The 21,587-nt window shown below is 54.3% G+C and overlaps 1 protein-coding gene across 3 annotated transcripts in view; it reads right to left on the bottom strand.

Annotated features, from left to right (window-relative positions):
• Window positions 1–21,587, bottom strand: part of Septin9 (septin 9) — a 160,741-nt gene that overhangs the window by 89,306 nt on the left and 49,848 nt on the right. Inside the window, exon 1 of one of the 3 annotated variants that reach the window (XM_057773857.1) lies at window positions 5,784–5,961. The exons of the other annotated variants lie outside the window; for them this stretch is intronic. Coding sequence (XP_057629840.1) covers window positions 5,784–5,838 — 55 coding nt within the window. The 5' untranslated portion in view covers window positions 5,839–5,961. Of the gene's footprint in view, window positions 1–5,783; window positions 5,962–21,587 lie in introns of those variants that run through there. 3 annotated transcript variants of the gene reach the window in all.

Raw genomic sequence — 21,587 nt, 5'->3', positions numbered from 1 at the left:
CCAGAAGAAAGTGCCTGGGCCAACCTGACAGAGGTGGAACTCTGTCCTGGGTTTAGGTGTCAATACAGATCCTGCACGCGACAGACAAAAGTGGGTAGTCATATAAGCCACCAAGGTCAGAATCCTAGCGTGACCTCTTCTGAAATGGGAGGTGGAAAAAGGAAAGGGGACCCAGCTCTGTCCTCCTGGCACCAAAATGTCAGGCCGAACCCTGTCCCCCAAGAAGGGCAGGCAGAGACCACATTCACCAGGTGGGAAACTCCCTGGCTCTTAGACCAAACACACAATCGAGCACTTGTATTCTCTTTGGGAACACCAGTCCTGGGTGGTGGTAGGTACTTTCAGTACATAAACAGGTCAACCAGGTTCTAAAGAACAGCCAGACCGCAGGGCGGTGGTGGCGTACGCCTTTAATCCCAGCACTCCGGAGGCAGAGGCAGGCGGATCTCTGTGAGTTCGAGACCAGCCTGGTCTACAAGAGCTAGTTCCAGGACAGGCTCCAAAGCTGTCTCGAAAAACCAAAAAAAAAAAAAAAAAAAAGAACAGCCAGACCAAGACAGAGGACTCCAGCCAGGGCAGGGCAATCAATCCCTTTTTCCAGGTACCAATTACCCCACAACCCTCAACTCCAGACGCAGGGTCCCCAGACCTTAGGGATATGTAGGGATGCATGGCTGCCACTAGTACCCAAGCCACGTAAGTTGAAGATATGTAGATTTGGCCCCTTAGCCCTCCGGTATCTACTGAATGGACAATCATACCTCAGAGCTGAGTGTGCACTATGGCCTCAAGGCCACTATGCACCTCCATTAACAGGGTCCCCAGCTTTTCAGCCTTGAGGCCCACTTCACAGCCCATCACCAGGTGTCAGCACTCGGCCCTGCAGATGACATGCCATTCCCTTGCCTGCGATGTTCTGGTGTGAGATATTGGGACAACCTCCCAGGAAGAAGGACCCTGCACCCCATGTGACTCTGACCACCATGGAGAATATCAGTCAGGGAGGAGGAGGGGCTCCCCCACCCTGCTTCATCTAAGGTCAGAGAGATTCCCAGGAGAGTTCTATGGGTACCAAGTCCCCTGAGACTTGCCACCATCAAGGATGACTATGTTATCCAATCTTGTCCCCATAGTGGGCTCAGACAGGTTCTTGTCTGTAAGACCTTCTAGAACTGAGGATCTATATGTCTTAAGCAAATGTCTCCCGGTTCCAATAGCTGTTGCAACCCCCAAAACCCCATGAAGCCAGTTCTGTATCTCAAAGAACACCCCCCAAAACCTATCAGATCATCAATCACAGTGGAGGCTCAGAGTGAACTGAGAGACTGGCCCTGAGCCACACAGCTTCCAAATAATAGAGCAGGCTCAGCCACCAAGTGCCCAGGCTGCCACCATCACTCCCCCATAAGACCTCAACTCTTGCCCCCCCTCCAAACCTACCCCGTGCCACAGTGCTTCCTTCGAACCCTTCCTGAAATGCTACATGCTCCAGAAAGGATTCCAGGTTGATGTCCCTCAGAGGGGGTGTACCCACCCCCACTAGATGTCTGACTCAGGTAACCCTTTGTGGGGTACTTACACATCTACCTAATGTCTAGTGGACTTGTTCACACGGGAACCACTGGTGGGAATCACCTGGTGTACCAAGTTGAGGATGTCAAAAGCTTTGGGATTCACAGAAGAGGCCAGCCCCTCTTCATTGCAGGAAGCCCTGGGATTCCCCTCAGCCCCTTCAGTGGCGGTAGGGGCGTTAACGGTAGGAAGGCAGCGTTCCCAGGGGCTGGAGTGCTGGCTGGAAACCTCCATCGCACAGAAGGCCCACGGGTGTTAATTACAAGGACAGCTACCTGCAAGCAACAGGCACTTCATCCAGGGAACGAAGTGGCACCTGGGTCCAGCCATCACTACCATCTTGTCCCAGAGGTGGCTGCACGGTCCCTGCTTTCTTGGCCACCTCTCTATTGAGGGGAAGAAGGACCACAGGGTCTCCAGGACCCAGTGCAGAGGAGCTCCCTCCGGGACACCGGAGAAAAGCCTTGCCACTCAGATTGGAGCGTCTGGGCTTCTGGGCCAGATCTGTTTCAACAAACATCAAGGATTGACTCTCAAGATTGTTCTGGGCCTGCAAAACTAGTTACAGCAAACTCTGGTGAGGAGCGCAGGCCAACAGCTGGCACTCGAAGTGGCTTTTGTTATACAAGGGCTCGGCCTGTAACTGTGTTTGCGATAACAACTCTGGCCTTCACTCAAGAACACCATCCAGCTGCCCCGTGCTTCAGCGCGAAAGGAGAGGGGAAGAGGTGACTCCACTTGCCACCCAGTCACAGGGAATGGCGGGTGTCATCTCGTGGGAGAGAGGTGGGTGCCAGAGTAATCTCATGGGGAAGGGGAGGCTAAAAAGCCAACTATAAGCCCTTTATGTTGAGAAATACAAGAGTAGAAAATCACAGACAGATGAGAAACTAGCAAGATTAAAACCTCTATCAGCAAAATAAGAAATATTTTCCACCCCCGGGGCATGGGATAGAGGAGAAGAGGAGCACCTTTCTTGAAAGGACACAAAGGCCAGGTACCCAGACACAGGAAGTTGCCACTCTCTCAGTCCCAAGGGACAGAGAACCAAAAGTTCGAATCCTCACGAGACCTCCTGATGATCACCAATGTGACCCCCCAGTGACAGGATGGGGATATAAGGGGACAGATGGAATTAAACAGAGAAAAAAATGGAAGGAGACGTGAGGGCCCAACAAAAAGACAGGTGTGTGATGAAGACACAGCCCTACCTGCTCCTACTCCACACAACCTCACCTTACACCCACCAGCCCCTTGCACAGAGGCACGCTGCTCTGACCTGGGAAGCCTAATGCACCAAGGGCCACTTCCCTCTGTCCTGTAGACAGGATGCTCCTGCATGGTACAGCTGCTAGCTCCAGACTGCCTGGATCCGAGGACCAGCAGGCTCTCTGCTCAATTTACAAAAAAAAAAAAAAAACACCCCCAGAGATACACATAGCTAACCCTGTCCTGCGGGGAGCACCTGGGTCCCACCCCCTCAGCAGGCCAGTGCCCCATGCTATAAGCCTGTCTGTCCAGACTCACAAAGGGACTGTGGGGCCCGGCAGCTGCAGTCAGCCTGGCTCTTTTCTCCCTCCCCCTTCCCCAACTACCTGGCAGAGGCCCACATACCTGGCGGGTGGAAGCATAAGCCAGGACGCTTCTCCGGCTGGCTTCCCCAGCTGATTCTGGTCACACTAACATCAGGGAGCACCTGACCTTCTGTGGCTGGGCTCCTCTGAGCAAGCTGGCCCCTCTTCCCAAGAGTCTCTGCTGCTCACTGCCTGTGGGGGCAGGCTGGCCAGAGAGCTCTTCTCTCCTTCACACACCCTACTTACACTCAAGATCTTGCCTCCCCATCTCCCAACTGTTAGTTGGTCTCCTGTGTTGCCAGCTTCTATCACCCATGCTGGGCTGGGTCACATGTTCCCCGTCCCTCCATCTGTCCAGTTGTCTTGGGCTGTCCAACCCCCACGTACACACCCTCTCCATATACCAACTCAACTCCATACTCCTAGGACACTGAGGGGCCACTTTTTGGGTCCTTCATTCAATGCACAAAGTTAGACAGCCAGTGCATAAGTGCCATGCATATTTACACATGTGCGTGCACACACATACACACCAACAACAACTTCCACTATTGATGGCCAGGGGCTAGTAATTGCTGGCCACTCAGAGGCCTGACCCTATTCTCCAGTTGAGCTGTCAGGGTCCCCAGTAGGAAGACTGGCATTCACAGGAAAGCAGAGACGGGAGGCCCCACTTGCTTAAGACTGCCAACCCCTATACCAGGGTGCTCTCAATGAGGCCATTGTCTTGGATTAGATTTAAGGGTCAATAAGCTGGGTTGGGAGGCACCCCAGTCAGGGCATGACATCGCAAGGAAGGAAGGAGCGGCCAGCCTCCACCTCCACAATGCAAAGGGTACCAGCTGCTGAGACAGGCACCATCCCCAAACTTCTCCCTCCTCAACAAGACCTTCTGCAGAAACCCCTGCAGAAAATCCTCAGGAATGCCTCCCAGGTCTGGAGTAGAGAGCAAACACAGAAGAGACCAGGACCTATAAAAGGTGGTACATCCCCTACCCCTCTCATCTCCCTCTGTCGTCGTCGTCCCATCCCGTGCCCCCCCCCACCCCCCCGCGCCAGACTTTGGAGAGAAGGGAACCTACTGGCCGACTTTCAGATCACAGTCCCAGGAGAATGAAAGTCCCCAGGGTAAAGGCGAGGTGCACAGAGGAGCCTAAACAGTCACTAGGGCATGCAGAAGACAGAACAGAACAAAACAGGCCTGGGAGACCCTAGAATAGACATGGACTCCAGGATGTCCAGGAGGTCAGAGACACAAGTTCTGCCTAGAAGCAGCTCTGTCTTGTATAGGCACACAGATGGCAAGTGCTAGAATCTAAAAACTGCCCCGAACACTGAGGTGACCAAGTAGATGTGATATCCCAGGCTCCTCACGGGCCAGCGCCTGCCGACACACCAGCAACAACCAACTACCCAGACTTTGCACACACACCCCAACACAGAGCAAAAGCTCTGCTCCCCAAAGAAGTCACCCAACTCAGAGACACGGAAGACCTCTGGTGGGCTTACGACAAGCGCCCTGGTTCCAGCATGGGGCCTTGGAGCACCCCCAACTGGTCACTTGTAGGGCTAGTGCTGCTGCTCTGGAACCTGGCTAACTTTGTGCAGCCCTTCCTCCCTCGCTCACAGCCCACCAGAGGGCTCTGCCCAAGGCTGCCTGAGAGCCCCTCAGAGGGGCGGGGGCTCCCGGCCCGGCAGAGTCAGGCCCGCCCCTCGGAAACCCAGCCCCAGACGCGCGCGGGACACCATTGTGTAAGCCTCCCTTTCCACTGGCTTTATTTACTCCGGAGGAGGACGCAGGACTCGGGGCCACCGCACCGGCAGTGGCAGTCACGAGGTCTCTGGAAAGCGCGCGCATGCAAGCCCAGGGCGGGGATGGCAGGCCCACTCTTGAAGGAAACAGCCCCCAAGTATTGCTGCACTTTGTAAACTCAGGACCAGAGACGAAAGTGTTGTCCTTGCGCGCTCACAGGGCCCCTCTGTCCCAAAAGGCTCTTCCCTCACAGATAGATAAAGATGTCCCAGGCTTGGATCTGGGATATGGGATATCCCATCCTGGACCCTGAAACTCGCCGGGCTGGGATCCCCTTGGATGCAAGGGGCCTGACGGCTGATCAACTTTGGCAACCCTTGCCAGCCCCGGGACTGGGCTCAACCCCAACCCCGGAGCTGGCGTGGGGGAGGGGAGGACGGTCCACCCTGAGAATTCAGCCGCCTACTGGATCCGAGGAGGGGAACTAACTCCCACGCTGAAGAGGGTTGAGGGCGAACACCCGAAGAAGAAAGCCCACTGGTTTCTAGGGTGAAATTGCGTTTCCCGGAGTAGTTCCGAAGAAGTCAAGCCAGCCCCAGAAGGAGGCGACAGTCGCTGGGCAAACACAAACAACAATAAAAAGAACACCCCAGAGGCAATGCGAACCTCGGGTCCCCGGGGGTGCGTGGTTCCAACTAGAGGGTCTATCAACTACAGGATCCCTAAATAGGGCTCTTCATGTAGGCAACACTGGGTCTGGGGGACAGAGCCCCAGGGTGAGTAATCCGGGGTCGTGCCTCTCCTGTGCTCACCCCTGTCCCGTTCCAGGCCCGCCTGGAGGCTCTTGCCCAGCTCGCCAAGCAGCCGCTGGGTCGGGCACCCACCTTCAAAGTCTGAAATGATCCCGTCCAGCTGTGCGTTGACCGCGGGGTCGGACATGGTGGCTGGTGCGCAGGGAGTCCCGCGGAGCCCCGGCTCTGCGCGCTCCCGCTCCCAGTGCCGAGCTGGCCGCCCGAGCCCCTCGGCCCCCACGGTCGGCTGAATGAATGGGGGAGGAAGGCGGGCGCCGGCCCCTCCCCAAGCACCCGGGCCCCCGCCCCGCCCCCGCCTCCCGGCTGGATCAGGTTCCCGCACCCCACCGGACTCCGCGACTCCGCACTGGCTCTTGCGCCCGCCTGTCAAAACTGGGCGGAGGGGGGGGATTGGAACCAGAGCAGCTTCTACAGGGACTGCGGAGTCCCAGGCACACGACCTGAGCTGGCCCCCCTTCTCCCTTCCTGGCGGGTGCCCAGGGGACCGCGACAGACACGGCCTCGGCCCCTCCCCCTCACGCCCCTCCGCGGCCAGATGTGGGCGGATGTGGAGGATGTGGAGGCCGGGCCACAGCAGCGGGCGGGCGCCGAGGGGGACGAGATTCCTCCCCTTCCCTGGGCGCAGTGTTCTTGCTGCCGGAGGCTTTATTTACGCAGCCAAAGTTCGTGAACGCCTCCTTCGCGTAAGAGCACAGGGCCTGCAAGGGTTAAGGGGCAGCGCTGGGCTAGTGCGTGTCCGCAAGACCCCACACTATTGACTACAGGGCTGAGGGTCCTGGGAGTCCCCCAGCATCCAGTACATCGAGGACTGCTACCCCCCTCGAGTAGCGGGGGTCGCTGCTGCACGCTTTGGGTAGGTGCTACCGAAGGCAGAGGGCAGGGAGAGGCGGCCCTTCAAAGAGTCGTTCCCGCACCCCTCCCCCCTTCCACTGTAAGGGCTTCCTGAGTACAGAGAGTGGACCGCGACCTTCCCTGCAGAAGAGAGAAACTATAGTTCCTAACATCAGAAGAAAGGAAGAGGGCTGCTCCTGGGCCCTTTCCTCATCAGTGGGTACCCACAGCTTGGCCTTTCTCTGTCCAGGCAGCCTTCACACTTCAGACATCCCTGGGCAGTCAGATAAAGCCATTAGGGTTAGACACAGAAGCAAGTCACCAGTTACCAGGAAGGGTCCCCAGGGAGACCGGGAGAAGGGTGTTTCTCCGCTTCCTGGCTGAGCCAACAAGTTTCCCGTTCGTCCGTCCACTGCCCGGAGCGCTACCTCAGACTCAGGACCTCTGTGCAGACAGGGCTCTAAGGATGCATAGCAGGAGATAAGTCCCTGCCAAGTGGGTGGGTAGCCTATCCCCTGGTCTTCAGTAGTGACAAGTGAGTCCCTGAGCTGTCCTGGCTCTGGGTCTGCTTCCTCCATCACTATGAAAGTGTGGTAATGGGGGTGGGGTGGGGTGCTGAGACCTGCAGAGGCAGGTGAGGCTGTGGAGGTCTCTGTAGGAGAAGCCAAGCCTAAGCTAGGTTTAGTGTGGTGTTTTGTTTTTTTTTTTTTTAAGCTCCTGGAATAGAGTCCGGCCTTTTTCAGAAAATCCACCCCTCCCTCCCTCCCTCATGCCTCAGATGGTTTAAACTATTTTCAACCAAGTGAGCTTTGTGGACATGGGAACTGCAAAACCACGGCCATTTTAGAGGCCCTCACACAGGCATCCTTCTGAAGCCTGACTTTCAGGAGCAGTGGGCACCCCCAACCGCTGTTGTCTGGACCTGGACCTGCCTGGCAGTCTGACCATCAGCCTGTCATCTGTGTGTCCTGAATTTGGGAATCCTGGGGTCCAATCTAAGAAGTTAAGGCCGACAGCACAGAGCCCTGGGAAGATGCCGGGTCCCTGGGACAGCATCCAACCTGAGCGGGCGGGCAGGCGTTGTTCGCTTGTGTTTTTTATAAAAAGCACCTGGTAAGTGGAGACACGCCCGGTGCGATTGTTCTCCCCAGGGCAAGTGCAGATTAGCAGAGGGAAGCTCATTGTTGCTCAGCCTGTATCCAAGCAGCGAAGCCAAGCACACCACAGGGTTCCAAGAGAGCCCAGCCAGGGTGCAGGCTTCATACAGTGCTCCCCTCAGGGACTCCAGAACACCCCTTGCCAGAGTGGCTGCAGAACTCTGGCAACCCAGCCCTCTGCTTCCTATCCCTTCGCTGTAACCACTCAGCCCTGTATCAGACCTGGGAATACGCTAGATGCCCAGGCTCCTCCATCAGGAAACCAAGGCAGGTTTGGCCACCCTCCCAATAGGAACTTCACCCTGTGTCTCTTTTCCTTCTGTCCCTAGAGGACAAGGGAAACAGAGGGCACCTCCCTTCTCACCATAATTACCTTCTCCTAACTCCAGGACAACCCAACTGCCACTGGGCTTTGCTTAGCTTGAACCCACCCCCACTCCCCCATCCCTTTCATCACCCCAACTGTCCCCTAGATAACATGCTTGGCTGTGGCATTCTGGGATTTTCAGAAAGATGGTTGGCCACTCAGTCCCCTTTCTAGGGTCTAGGGGCTCTGGCCTTGACCGTGGTTGAAGAAAGAAGTGTAGGGCCCGGTGTTACATAATCCAGGCTGCAAGAGGCGGCAGGAGACCTAACCAGAGGGGTGCTGTGCGCCAGGTGAACGCACCAACATGACGGCGGCATGCTCACCAATGTGCCCCAGCTCCTGTCCACCCCAAAGACAACATGTGATTACCAGACGCTCAGAATGTGACCAGACACAGCCTGAGGGGCCCTGTGGATGTGCTACAGGTAAGGAATATCCCAGAGGCTACCTGGGATCAGCAGGGATCCAAAGACCAGATCAAAGATAGAAAAGAAAACAGAGACAGAGCCCTCTCTAGTCAGAAGCCGAGAGGGGCAGCCACAGGCCAAGACTCGCCTGAAGCCACGTGGCACACAGCCCTGCAGACACCATGAGAGTATGTGGCACATGCTGGCCTTGGAGGGAACAATTTGGCTGTGATGTGAAGCCAGCCCATGTGTGGAGTTAGTACACAGACCTGAGCTCACACCTGACCCATCAGGTCAGAGAGTCCTATGACAAAGAAGCCACCTGGTGCAGGTGGTGGCCTGGACTGGTCAGGCAGCTCACTGTCATGAGGGAGGGGCTAAGAACAAGAGTCTAGCTGGTTTGCAGAGAGGAAAGCACCGGCGAACTTTTTTCCTTTTCTTTCCTTTTATTTGGGGGGGCGGGGCGGCATGGGAAGAAGCCCACAGGTCCAGCCCTGGGGGACAGGGCACAAAAAGCCTGGGAAAAAGGGTGCAGGAAGGGCTTGCGGAAACAGTCGCTTGGCATGCGCACCAGGGTCCCTGACCCCTGAGTCCAGGTACAGCCTCAGTCGGAAGCGACTCAGCAGTGGGGGTGGCCTCCTCAGGGAGGTCGTGGCTCCCTGCCCAGTCCTATTACGCCTTTGGACAGGATGCTCCAGTCAGTGAGTGACAGGACCGGCCTCCTCACAGCCCAAGACTGCTCAAGGGCAGAACCCATATGCCTCATCTCCGTGTGGGCCTGTCACGCTGCAGGTATCATGCAAGTGATCGTAGGACCGTCCATGGCCCTGAAGCTGTGGAAATCACCATCCTGGCAAAATGGAACCACTGTAGCCTACCCAGATGCTCAATCCAAGAATCTTTATTCTTTCCTTCATCCTCAACATCATAATGCTGGCCAGGGTACCCCTAGTACATCTGGGGACCAAGATAATCACCGTTCTCTAGTTTCTAGCTAGGTGCTATTTAACAGTGGCAGTCTGAGGTTTAAAAAAATAATAGCATTTGCAGGACCTGAAGCATCTGCCTACAAGACAAGAGCTCCCATCTTGGCTAGTTCTGAGCTGTCAGTGTGGCATCTTCGCCAAAGCCAGGAACATGGGACTTCTCCCACACAGACGCAAACAACAGACTGGACCCTGGCTCAGGAGTGGAGCTGGAGTGTTACTTAGATTCCTTAGAGTAATTTATTTCTTTTCAATCATGTTTGTTAATTTTGTATGGCTGTGCATACACGTGTGCCCCAGCGTGAGCATGGAGGGTCAGAGGGCAACTTACGGGAGTCAGTTCTCTCCTTCTTCCAAGTGTTGTTTGGGGGACTGAACCCAGATCGTTAGGCTTGGTAGCAAGCGCCTTTACTGGCTGAACTGTCTCACTGGCCTACTGTTTTCCTAACCAAGTAATGCGTGTTTTCTTTATGTGCTTATTCTGGTTTATTTGTTTTAAAGACAGGGCCTCACTGCGCCGCACAGGTTGGCCTGGAACTCACCCTGTAGCCCAGGCTGTCCTCAGACTGAGACAATCATCTCAGTGTATGGACACACCACGGTTTCCTCATCACTCAGGAGACACTGGCGTTGCTTCAGCCTTCAGGCTGCTGTCATTGCAATCGACACATGGAGATGCATGTATGTTCGCACCCCTGCCTCTGGTTCTTTAGGGGTAGACTCAAGTATAATGGCAAGATGGTGTGACAATTCTACATAGTTTAATTTTAAACAAAAACTCATATATTTTACTCTCCTTTAAACTTACTCTATGAGAAAGAGTGTTGCCTGAACATGCCTGAACTGTATGCATGCCGGAGCGCATGGAGGTCAGAAGAGGGCGTCAGATCCCCTGGAACTGGAGTTGTGAGCTGCTATGTGGGTCCTGGGAGCCAAACCCAGGTCTTCTACAAGAGCAGCAAGCGCTCTTCACCACAGGGCTATCTCTCCAGCTCCTGTAATTTTTTCCTAATTTGATAAACTCCTCTAGTTCATAGATGACTATGTATGTAATTTTACATTATGTCACACAGAGTTGGATAGTAGCCGCTTCCTGTTCCTCACAGCCACCACCCTCTGACTGCCTTGGCTCCCTGCCACGGCCCCCCAAGCTCCCCCTCATGCTCCCCCACACTCCTGACTGACACCCCCCCCCCCAACTTTCCTCTCCCTTTCCACCTCCAGGCTCCCACCACCAGGCTTCCGAGCTTAGATGGGATGTCCCATCTGCCTCCTTCACACTGTAAGAGCCCCGCGTCACCTCTGCCAGCTGCCCTGGCTGCATCCACTCACTAAGTCCACTGGTCCCCTCTCTGTTCCCACGCTGCCTCCTGTCCCAGGACGTTTGTGGCGGTCATTTCCTCTACATGGATATCTCCTGCAACTCTTCCCCACAGCATCTGTCATTTCAGTCTCTGACAACAGAATGGCCATCCACGGTCCCCACCCACTAAGACCTCAGCCACAGTTGCTCCCTCACCTCCAGATAGGCCAGCGGGACTCCCAGCTAGGGTTCAGTCCCACTGAAGGCAATGTCCAGCTTTCTTTGCTAGACAACAGAATCCTTATGAACTCCTGATGGAGGAACTGGTCCAAACAGGCACGAAGGACGAGGAACACTTGCACTGACTTTGCACACCACACTGAGCCACCCCAGTCTAGAAGAAACAGGATGCCAGACAGAGTGCTGCTTGTGCCTGGGCCACTCCAGGGCCCTTTCTGTCGGGGCAATCTCCAAGCTTGGACCACCGAGCTATCCTATGGGCTGCAACTCTGAACCTTCCCTGAGGCAGCCCCCATGATGGGCACAGCTGACAGCCAAGCGTGTGCAGGCCACAAAGCCCGTCCCACCATCTGCCCAAGACGTAAGGCTTCCCTTCACAGATCCACATGACTAATCTTCCTTAATTTCTCAGTCCCCAGCTGGGCCTGCCTCACGCTAAACGTTTACAAAAAAGCCTGACCACAGGGCCTGGGCGCTTATCTCCCAGCCAGGGGCTTTTTAAACAAAATACTCATTCCTCTTGCAAGTCTTCTAAATGTAGGCTCTTGAGTCACCCCAGAGGTTCCTGGCCTCAGAGCCCAGCAAATGCTCTGCTCTGGGCTCCAAAGGCACCTCCACCCCATGTCCCCGAGGGCAGCCCACGATCACCACCCCAGTGCACAGCTTACAGAACCTCACATCCCCGACTCTAACAGGGCCAAAAACTTCAGCGGTGCCTGAACTGCTTGCTTCACGTCCCTTGCAATTCTGACAGTTTTGTTTCTGTTTTTTTGGGTTTTTTTGTTTTGTTTTGTTTTTGTTTTAGACAGAGCAGCCCAGGCTAGCCTTAAAATCTCAATCTTCTTGCTAACCCTGCCTTGTGCTGGGATTGCCCTTATCCAAAAAAATGTCAAGTTAAAAAGACGTGAAACCCATAGAGCCTGGGAGCAAGAGAGGAAGGGCCTTCCAAAGCGGAGCCCTGGCCCCTGAGCTCTGAGCCCAGCTTGTCTGATAGCTCGCCCAGTGAGCATTGATGGTGAATTCAGCCATCCACGCCAGGACCATCATTGTGAGTGATAACCCACATGTCAGGGAGAAACGATGCCCTTCTTTCCAAGTCTCAGGCATCCTCCGCCATCACCTCTGTTCAGCCCTCACAACCCTGCGTTCCTACACAAGCTCTACCATGGACTAACGTCCCCAGTGTCCTAGCTCCCCATCACACACTAGAATACAGAGATGTCCCCAGCATCCTAGCCCCCATCTGAGGCGGGGGATGCAGAGATACAGGAGGGGGCCCAAGCAATGGACACACTGCCTTGAACCCTCCTAAGACCACAAAGGCATACAACGGGCCTACAAGCATGCTTAGGCTGGCCCTCAGTCTCAGGACGGTAGCAATGAAGCTACCCAGCTTGCCCCTCAGGCTGTGCCAAATGCAGACACCTTGCCCTGCACTGCCAGGACTCTTGGCTGGACCCCATCTCCATCAGGGAAGAACAGGCTGTTCCCAGGGGCCTGCAGTGTTCTAGCTTCCCCCCACTACACCCTCTCTAAAGCAAGCACCCTTGCTCTGTGGGGTCTGAGGCCGGAGGCAGCTTGCCACCGCTGCAGTGTGGGGACCAGGGCTGAGTCACCAGCCTGCCCTACTTCCACGTCAGCGTGGCTCAGGGTGAGAAGAAAACATTCGTTTTTAAAATCGCCACAGCTACCCCAGTGATACCTCCCCAGGGAGCACCTTTCCCCACCCATGCCAGTAGCCTAGGATCCTAGCAATGCCCCTGCCAGTCCCAAGATGGGAGCCCTACAGGCAGACAGAGATGACTCAGCCAGGAACAGGGACCAACCTGGGAAGGGCAGAGAATAGAAACGCTCCCTCACCCTTCTGCACCTCACAGAGGGGCTGCAAGGCTTGTCTGCCCTCCACAGCTCTGCTGGAATCCACCTCCCCACACCTGACTGACCGCTGCCCACTCTACTCCCCGCCTGACCCCAACCACTGTCCACTCCACTCCCTGCCTGACCCTGACCGCCATCCACTCCACTCTCCACACCATACTGACTGGTGCTGTCACCCACAGAACTGGACATCAACTTTACTCTTTGCTGAACAACTAGTAGGGAGGAAGTAGGAGCTTGCGTTACTGGAAGCTCATCCTGGGGTCCTGGATGTGGGGGTGTCAGTGCCCCAGTTGGGAGTACATCAGATGGCACAAGTGTCTGCAGTGATAACTGGCCTATAGGAACTTCAAGTCTCCCCCTCCTCATCCACTCACAAGAGCGTGCCAGGTCAACCTGGGAGGCCAAAAGGAAGAGGGACTGGCATCCAGTCTACGGGTGTCCAGAGGAGACGGCCTGGGTCCTGGAGTCTGCACCACACAGCCTTGGAGACCTCCTTATAGCATGGGGGTGGACGTGGTGACTCTCTCAATACATCTGGACTGGGTTTCTACCTTGGCCAGTGCGATGGCTGATCTCAAATGTCTACTTGATGAGCCTCCAGGAATGTCCCTCGGATGACTATTTTGATTTGGTTGAGTTGGGAAGGCCTGTCCACGGTGGGTGGCACCATTCCCTAAGGTGGGCTCCCAGCACTGTATGAAAAGGAGGAGGTGGGCTGCTAAGGTGGCTTGGTGGGCAGAGGTGCCTGCCTCCAAGCCCAACAACCTGAGTGTGACCCCTGGGACCCACGTGGGAGGGGGGAGAAAGGGACTCAGCAAGTTGTCCCCTGAGCTCCACATGTCTGAAACGGCGTGTTCACGCCGTCCACACACCAAACTGATTAATTTTAAAAAAGGAAGAAAAGTGAGCTGAGCTCAAGTATCCGATGCTCTTTGCCAGACTTTGGTGCAGTGTGGTCAGCTGCTCGGAGACCTTGCTGCCCGCAGCGAGCTCTCACTGTGATGGACCGTCCCCTTGATAGTCCAAACACTTTCTCCCTAAGTTGCTTTCCTTAGGTAGTTGATCACTGTTACAAAAGTCACTCAGGGGGCCAGTGAGCTGGGAACCAGAACATTCTAGGGCTTTTCCCAGAGGGTAGAGCCAGGCCCAAGGGAGGGGCGTTGGGGGTGGGGTAAGTAGCTCTGGCCGCTCACTGGAGCCTTCCACGTTCCCTGTCCACCAAACACTGGTGTTTCCTGCTACGAATCACACCCTAGGCTCCCACGGTGGTTCTGTGCAAGAGTGGCAGCCGGTTCAGGCCAGCCTCCCTCTGACAGGCAGCCTCAGTCCAGGCCCACGACCTGCCTGGGAAACAGGATGGGGAGGAAGGAGAGCGGTAGGCGGGGCCCTGGGGATAATGTGGGGCTGCTTTCTCCGGTTGGCTGTGCCTTCCTTGCCCTGAGTGTGGCTGAAGCCCCAGGCAGACTAAATGAGCCATTTGTCCCTCCTGTGAAGCGACCTCTGGGACTAATGAGTTTGCTGCTAACACACCCAGCTGGGGCTCTGTCCCTGTTCCCCAGCGTGAGTCACAGCCGGATGACTGCGACCGAGGGCCCTTGCCAGAGGCTTGCCAGCTCTGCCAAGCAGTCTGAGTAGAGAGAGGCCGACACAAACGGCAAAGAACCAGACCCCTTGCCTGGGAACCCAAACAACACTGTTGATGCTCTATACCTGGGGGTCCTCCACATTTCCAAGGAACCCCTAGCTCCACAGGACTAAGCAGGGAACGGACAGTCTTACTGGAGAATTGTGCAGCAGAGAGCTGAGTGAATGGCCTAACAGGTGACAGGGCATGGCCTCTGGGGGTCAATTACCATGGTCACACTTTGGGGTCCAAGTCCTTGGGAGATAACCACCTCAGACAGGCTTCAGAGGTTTGTTAATTAATAGTAAGTACTGTCAGGGATTAGGTGGGTCACAACCCACTGTGATTCCATCTCCAAGGGACTGACACCCCCTCTGACTTCTGTGGGTACCCCACACATGGCACACATATAGGGCTAGACATGAATAAATCTTTTTTAAAAAATAAAAATAAGGGGCCGGAGAGATAGCCCAATGGTTGAGAACACTGGCTGCTCTGACAGAGGACCTAGATCCAGTTCTCAGCACCCACAAGGTGGGTCAGGATCTGATGCCCTCTTCTGGCCTCTGTGGGCACTGCACATAGATGACGCACATACATACATGTAGGTAAAACTTCCACACATGTAAAATTTTTTTTTTTTTTTTTTTTTTTGGTTTTTCGAGACAGGGTTTCTCTGTGGTTTTGGAGCCTATCCTGGAACTAGCTCTTGTAGACCAGGCTGGTCTCGAACTCACAGAGATCCGCCTGCCTCTGCCTCCCAAGTGCTGGGATTAAAGGCGTGCGCCACCACCGCCCGGCCCATGTAAAATTTTTTAAAAATCTTTTTTTTTTTTTTTTGAGACAGGATTCCTCTGTGGCGTCCAGGCTGTCCTAGAACTCGCTCTGTAGACCAGGCTAGCCTCAAACTCAGATATATCCTAGCCTCTGCTCCCAAGTGCTGGGATTAAAGTCATATGCCACCCCTGCCGGGCTTAAATCTTTTGTTTTAAAAGAAGCACCGTCACTGTCCCCATCCATTCCCCAAAGTCCTTCACCCCTATTCTGTCCTCCCTCCTCACCTGATGCTCCAGGCTTCCAAGCTTATAGTGTGAGGGCTGTTGGGCTTGATGACTGCCCTTCAAGGTCACGAGTGCAGGGTTGCAAACAGACCCAAGCGGAACCATGGGCACTTGAACTACCATTTCCTAGGTCAAATGGATACTCCAGTCGGGACCCACCAGCTGATCACCCCCACAAACACACCCATGGCTGACCTGATCTAGACAGTCCCTCATGGAAACTGTCTTTTCCAGATGATCCTAATTGTGTCAAGCTGACAATCAGAGCTACCCATCCCTTTAGTCTCTTACTGCATAGGACCCCAGGCAGGGTCTGATCAGGGAAGTGAGAAGCCGGGAGTGAAGCTGGCCTTGACTTCAGTAGGTCCTACCAGCCAGATGGGCCACTCTCTGCTCTGTTGCTTACATCAGCGAGACATTCCTCACCTCCAGGAGCAAGGCGGGGACATTCCCAGACAGGGCCACGTAGGGACCACAGAGCCTGAGTCCCGGTGGCTTGGCCTGGCCCCAGGCTGCCATCTCAGTCCTGCGAGTACACAGCTGGGCAGGGTGGAGTCTGCCTGACTTGTGGCGGCTGCTCAAGGTCAGGAGCTTAGCGATGCACACAGACCCAAGGGGAAACTTGGGAACTGGAGGCATCATTTCCTAAGATGTCAAAACAGGTACTCCAGCTGGGAGCCACCAGGTGAGCACCCCCCCACACACACAGGCAGAAGGAAGTGATGAAACTCATGAGGGGCACAGGATCTCCCTAGTCATCAGCAGGGCCCATGGAGGCAGAGGTTTGACCACTGGCTTATGAATAATCTAGAATATTCATCTAGGAAAACTTCAAATGCTGTCATACTGAAACCTAAAATGTCAGAGCCTATGTCACTCTTCTGCAGAACCATGTCACTTCTGTGACACCCACTCCTCATCCACCTACCAGCTGAGCTGCTGCTACTGGACAGCACACGGCAGCTGCCATAGCCCTTCCACAGGCAGCCTGGTCACCTGCCCATTGCAAGTCTACTGTGCAGGCTAAGAGTGACCGCCTACCATGTGACTGTCACCTCTCTGCCCACACGCGTGGAGCCTTGGTGCCTATGGCAGACTCTTGATTGGCCTTGTTTGACCAACTTTTTCCATAGTTACAGAAGCACCTATCATGCATACAGCTGGCCAGCTAAGCAAGACATTTCTTGGCCACCCTGACTGCATGGGATGGGCATACAGCTACGTCAAGGCCGGTGGAGAAGGACAATAAAAGTTAAAGTATGGAATTTTCAAGCCACACTCTGAAAAATGAAAAGCATCGTTCAGTCCCATCCCCTGTCCCATCTTCCTTTCTCCATGACTGGAATGCAGTCACACTGGGTCCTGGATGCTCTGGTCCACCAAAGGCACAATCCTGGACTAGGGCATGAGAAGAAAGCAACCTGTCTTGCTCAAGTATCTGTCATTTTAGATCATCATCATCAATAGTAGTAGCAGTAATAGTCACAGTCAGAGGCTCCTCTGGCTGATACAGAATGGGGCCACCACCCCAAAAGGCTGGGAGCTGCTTGAAGACAAGGTGGGGTCTCGAGCATTGAACAATGGTGGCAAAAGAAACAGCAAAAGGAATAGCCACGTGCATCCGAGGCATGATTTGTCTTTTCAGACTGGAAATAGCAGCCTTGGCCTAACAGAGAACACAGCTAACCTAAAAGGGTGGCAGGTAACGAGCACAGGTGTCCCCAGAAGCAGGGAGGGGACATTGGAATCATGAGAGAGGGAGGCAAGGTCAGATGGGACCTTGGCAGGCAGGAAGAATCCAGGTGCTTCAGGGAGGATGCATGCCCCAGCATGAGGGGGTGCTAAGGCCCGAGCATGGCATCAGACTCCATGCATGGGACACTGAGGTCTTCCCGCACTGCCACTGACCGACGCTTAGCTTGATGGGGTCCACAATAGCATGCTTTGGGATGTGGTCACTTTGGGATCTGAAGCAGATGGTTGACCCCTCGTTTAACTGGCATGAGACCTGTTCTAAGCCGAGTAAGGAGATTTGCCAAGGATGGCGGTTGGGTGGGGGTAGGTGCCGGTGGGTGTGGGTGCTGGTGGATAAATGTCAGAGCAAGGATTGAAGCCAGGTCCTAACACCTCCTGCGCCCTCTGGCTGTGCAAAGTTGGGCAGGAATGGGAAATCTTGAAAATGAGACTCAAAAATTTGGCAGAGGGGCTGGAGAGATGGCTCAGTGGTTAAGAGCATTGCCTGCTCTTCCAAAGGTCCTGAGTTCAATTCCCAGCAACCACATGGTGGCTCACAACCACCTGTAAAGAGGTCTGGCGCCCTCTTCTGGCCTTCGGGCATACACACAGACAGAATATTGTATACATAATAAATAAATAAATAAATATTAAAAAAAAAATTTGGCAGAGACTCCAGAAGAGAACAAGAATGCAACTTAGTTCAGAATACATGACGGTGCACATCTGTCATCCCAGCTCTCAGGAGGCTGAGGCAGGAGGATTGCTACCAGTCTGAGCCTTCATAGTAAGTTCCAGAGCAGCCTGGGCTACAGAGCGAGACTCTACATTGTGGTTTTGATGTGAAATGTCTCCCATAGTTTCATGTGTTCAAATAGTTGGTCCAGAATGGTGGCAATGTTTGGGAAGGCTGTGGAATCTTTAGGGTGGGGCCTTGCTAGAGGAAGTATGCCATTGGGGGGTGGGTCTTGATGTTTATAGCTGCACCTACTTCCTGTTCTCTCCCTGCTTTCTGACTGTACAGTGTGACCTGCTGGACTCACGCTCCTGTCACTGTGCCTTCCCAGCAGGGACCAACTGTGTCCCTGGAACAAAATAAACTCTTTCTCCTGTAAGTTGCTTTTCCCAGGACGGTTTGTCACAGAAAAGCGACTCACACACCCTGACTGAACTCGAGGAGATCCAGAGATGGATGACGGACAGAGAGGTGCGCAGGGAGAATGAACGCAGTATGGGACTAACGCTGAGCGGCAGAGGGGTCACAGTGATGTCAACTTCGTCACACTCAGCGCAGACCAAGAAAAGGTGACCAGGAGCCACTGCAGGTGTGGAACAAGGGTGGGCACAACAACTCAGCCTGTATCAGAGAGACAGCCCCGCTCCAGGGGTGCCTCCTCTTTCTTTTTTTTTTTTTAAATATTTATTTATTTATTATGTATACAATATTCTGTCTGTATGTCTGTCTGTGTATGCCTGAAGGCCAGGAGAGGGCGCCAGACCTCTTTACAGATGGTTGTGAGCCACCATGTGGTTGCTGGGAATTGAACTCAGGACCTTTGGAAGAGCAGGCAATGCTCTTAACCTCTGAGCCATCTCTCCAGCCCTCCTCTTTCTTCTCAGAACTCCAAGGACACCTACTCAGGACCTTGGCTTCCTCACCCTGAGCTCACTCACCTTCTCTCTGCCTGACCCAAGCGACTCTCTGGGCAGTGTAAGTCAGTTCACTGTCCTGCCCTATGCTCAGAGCATGGCGTGTACGCATATCAGGAAACAGCAGCTCCCTCCTAAACAGCGGGAGAAGGGCCCCAGACCATCTGAGCACCTAATTGGCTTCTTGGATACCTGACTGGCCTATCTGGAAGCCACTGACCAGGAGCCACAAGGGCAGAGAGCCATCCTGGCCTGGAGCCAGAGTGGTAGCAAGGGCATTTGGGGGACAAGGGGCAGAATGGGGTGTCAGGGGGCGGAGGAACATAAGGAATGGAAGCGGGGTGAAATGTGTATGAGAGAGGGCAGAACTCCCCCTTTCTGAGGGCCAGCTGTGCCTTCCAAGGGCTTCCTGTGCTTCCTGGTCCCCAGGGACTCCCCGCCCCCCCGTCACCTGGTTAATGGATGCTCTTTTACAGGCTGCAAGGCAGTTGCCCCATGGCCCCCCTTCCTCAGGGTGCAGTGTGGACAGAGGGTGCAGGAGCCCCAAGCTCCCTAACAGTGGGAGTCAGCTCTGGGTCTGGATCCACACACCCAGCTCCCAAGGCGACCCCTACTGGGTCTCTAGGGGTGTCAGTGGGACAAGAGACTTCACAATGAGGGACCCTCCCATGCAGGGAGGCACATCAGAGTCTCACAAAACACCAGGGATGTCTTGGATTAGAGAAATCGGTGAGGTCAAAACAGAACTCTGCCAACAAGTTGTATCCACAGCCCTGTGGAATGTAGGTATTTTTGGGGGGTTGTTTGTTTGGTTGGTTTGGGTACTAGATATTTCACCTGTTAGTTCTCCTCCAGGATGGCAACTCAGGGCTGGACCATAGGGACAGAACCAAGGATACTTCTCAGCCCTCCTGGGCTGTCTCAGCCTAACCCCAGCCCCTTGTCCAGAAGGCCCTTCTGGTGTAGTGTAAGGCCAAGGGTCTCCCTCACACGTAAGAGGCCCACGGGGCACACAGACTCGGATCTCTTCTCAGGGTCTTTGCAGCTGTGCGGCATAGATGAACGCTGCGGCCATCAGGCGCCAGCAAGTGTTGGCAATGTGCTGGAGGAGGAGCCCCACCCCGCCCACCGGGAGCGACATCTGCAGATCCTCTGCACGTGGCGCTCCGCGCATATGTGACTGGCAATCAGCAACACAGCATGCCAGGGAATCAGGCGCACAAGCCCACCAGCAGCAGGGTGTCGGTCATCTCCAGCTGCACCCCTGATGCCACATGGAGTCAGCGTCCAGGGAGGGACAAAGAACCCCTGTCTTCATGGTTAGACACACAAAGGGAGACACTGTACCATAGGATTGGTCAGGGAGATCAGTCAAACCCACCAGGGGCTTAGGAAGCACAGGTGTTTTCTTGAGCAAATACAATAAACAAAGCATGACCAGTTACACAGATAATTGGCTCAAAAACCATCTTGAGGGCTGTGGGTAGAATTCAGTTGGGTGAGGGTTTGTCTAGCATACATGGAACTCGGGATTCAATCTCCAGAATAAACCAGGTGTGATGGTCCATGTCTCTAGTCCCAGCAGCCAGTAGGAGGCAGGAGGATCAAGAAGTTCAATGTCATCCTCAGCTACATGGGGGTTCAAGGCCAGCCTGACCTATATGAGACTAAGAGAGGGAGGGAGGGAGGGAGGGAGAGAAGAAGGGAGGAAGGAAGGGAGGGAGGCAGATAAGTAGATAAGGCTTGTTGGTTTTGAGATGAGCATGGTGTCCCAGCTCTGTAACCCAGAACTTGACGACAGGGTAACTGTTAAGAATTCTAATCCAGGGCTGGAGAGATGGCTCAGCGGTTAAGAGCATTGCCTGCTCTTCCAAAGGTCCTGAGTTCAATTCCCGGCAACCACATGGTGGCTCACAACCATTTGGATTGAGGTCTGGTGCCCTCTTCTCGCCTGCAGACATACACACAGACAGAATATTGTATACATAATAAATAAATAAATATTAAAAAAAAAAAAGAATTCTAATCCAGCCTGTGCTTACAGAGACCTTGTTTCAAAAAAAAAAAAAAATTAAGTTAAAACCACAAAACTTCATCTTGATCCCTCCCTGGCCCTGTGCAGTGGTAAGGACCTGGCATTTGGAGGTGTTTAGAACAGGAACCTTGGCCACTGTCAGTTCGTGGAGGCAGCATATAATTCCACGTCTTTAAATGCCACTCCTGTCGACCCTCTGTCTGCATCTCAATGAGATGCCACCGTAGGGTACCAGCCTGGGTTGAGTAAGTGGTTGCCACAAAGTCCAGGGATCAATGGCCCTGACGACTGTGTATCAAGAAGACACTAGACCTCTCCTGTAGCAGACACGATCCATCAGTGGTTTGTCCACCATGGTAAGGGGTATAGGAAGAGCAGCCGGAGTCAGCCGAGCCCTCACCTGCTCTTCCCAGGACATCCAGGGAGGAGAAATGACACACTCAGAAGTTACTTCCTCCCCGACAGCTTCAGAAGAACTGCCCCTCTCCAGCCAGCCCATAGCCATGAGCAGCACAGTGTGAGGGCAGCCAAGGCTGGAGAGGCTGGGCATGAACCCAACCACCATGTATGGGATCATTCAGTCTTCAGCTGGAAAGAGGG

Source organism: Chionomys nivalis, chromosome 7 (assembly GCF_950005125.1).
Source record: "Chionomys nivalis chromosome 7, mChiNiv1.1, whole genome shotgun sequence".
NCBI lineage: Eukaryota > Metazoa > Chordata > Mammalia > Rodentia > Cricetidae > Chionomys > Chionomys nivalis.
The sequence above is the reverse complement of the archived record's forward strand: the minus strand, read 5'-3'. Positions and strand labels throughout refer to the sequence as shown.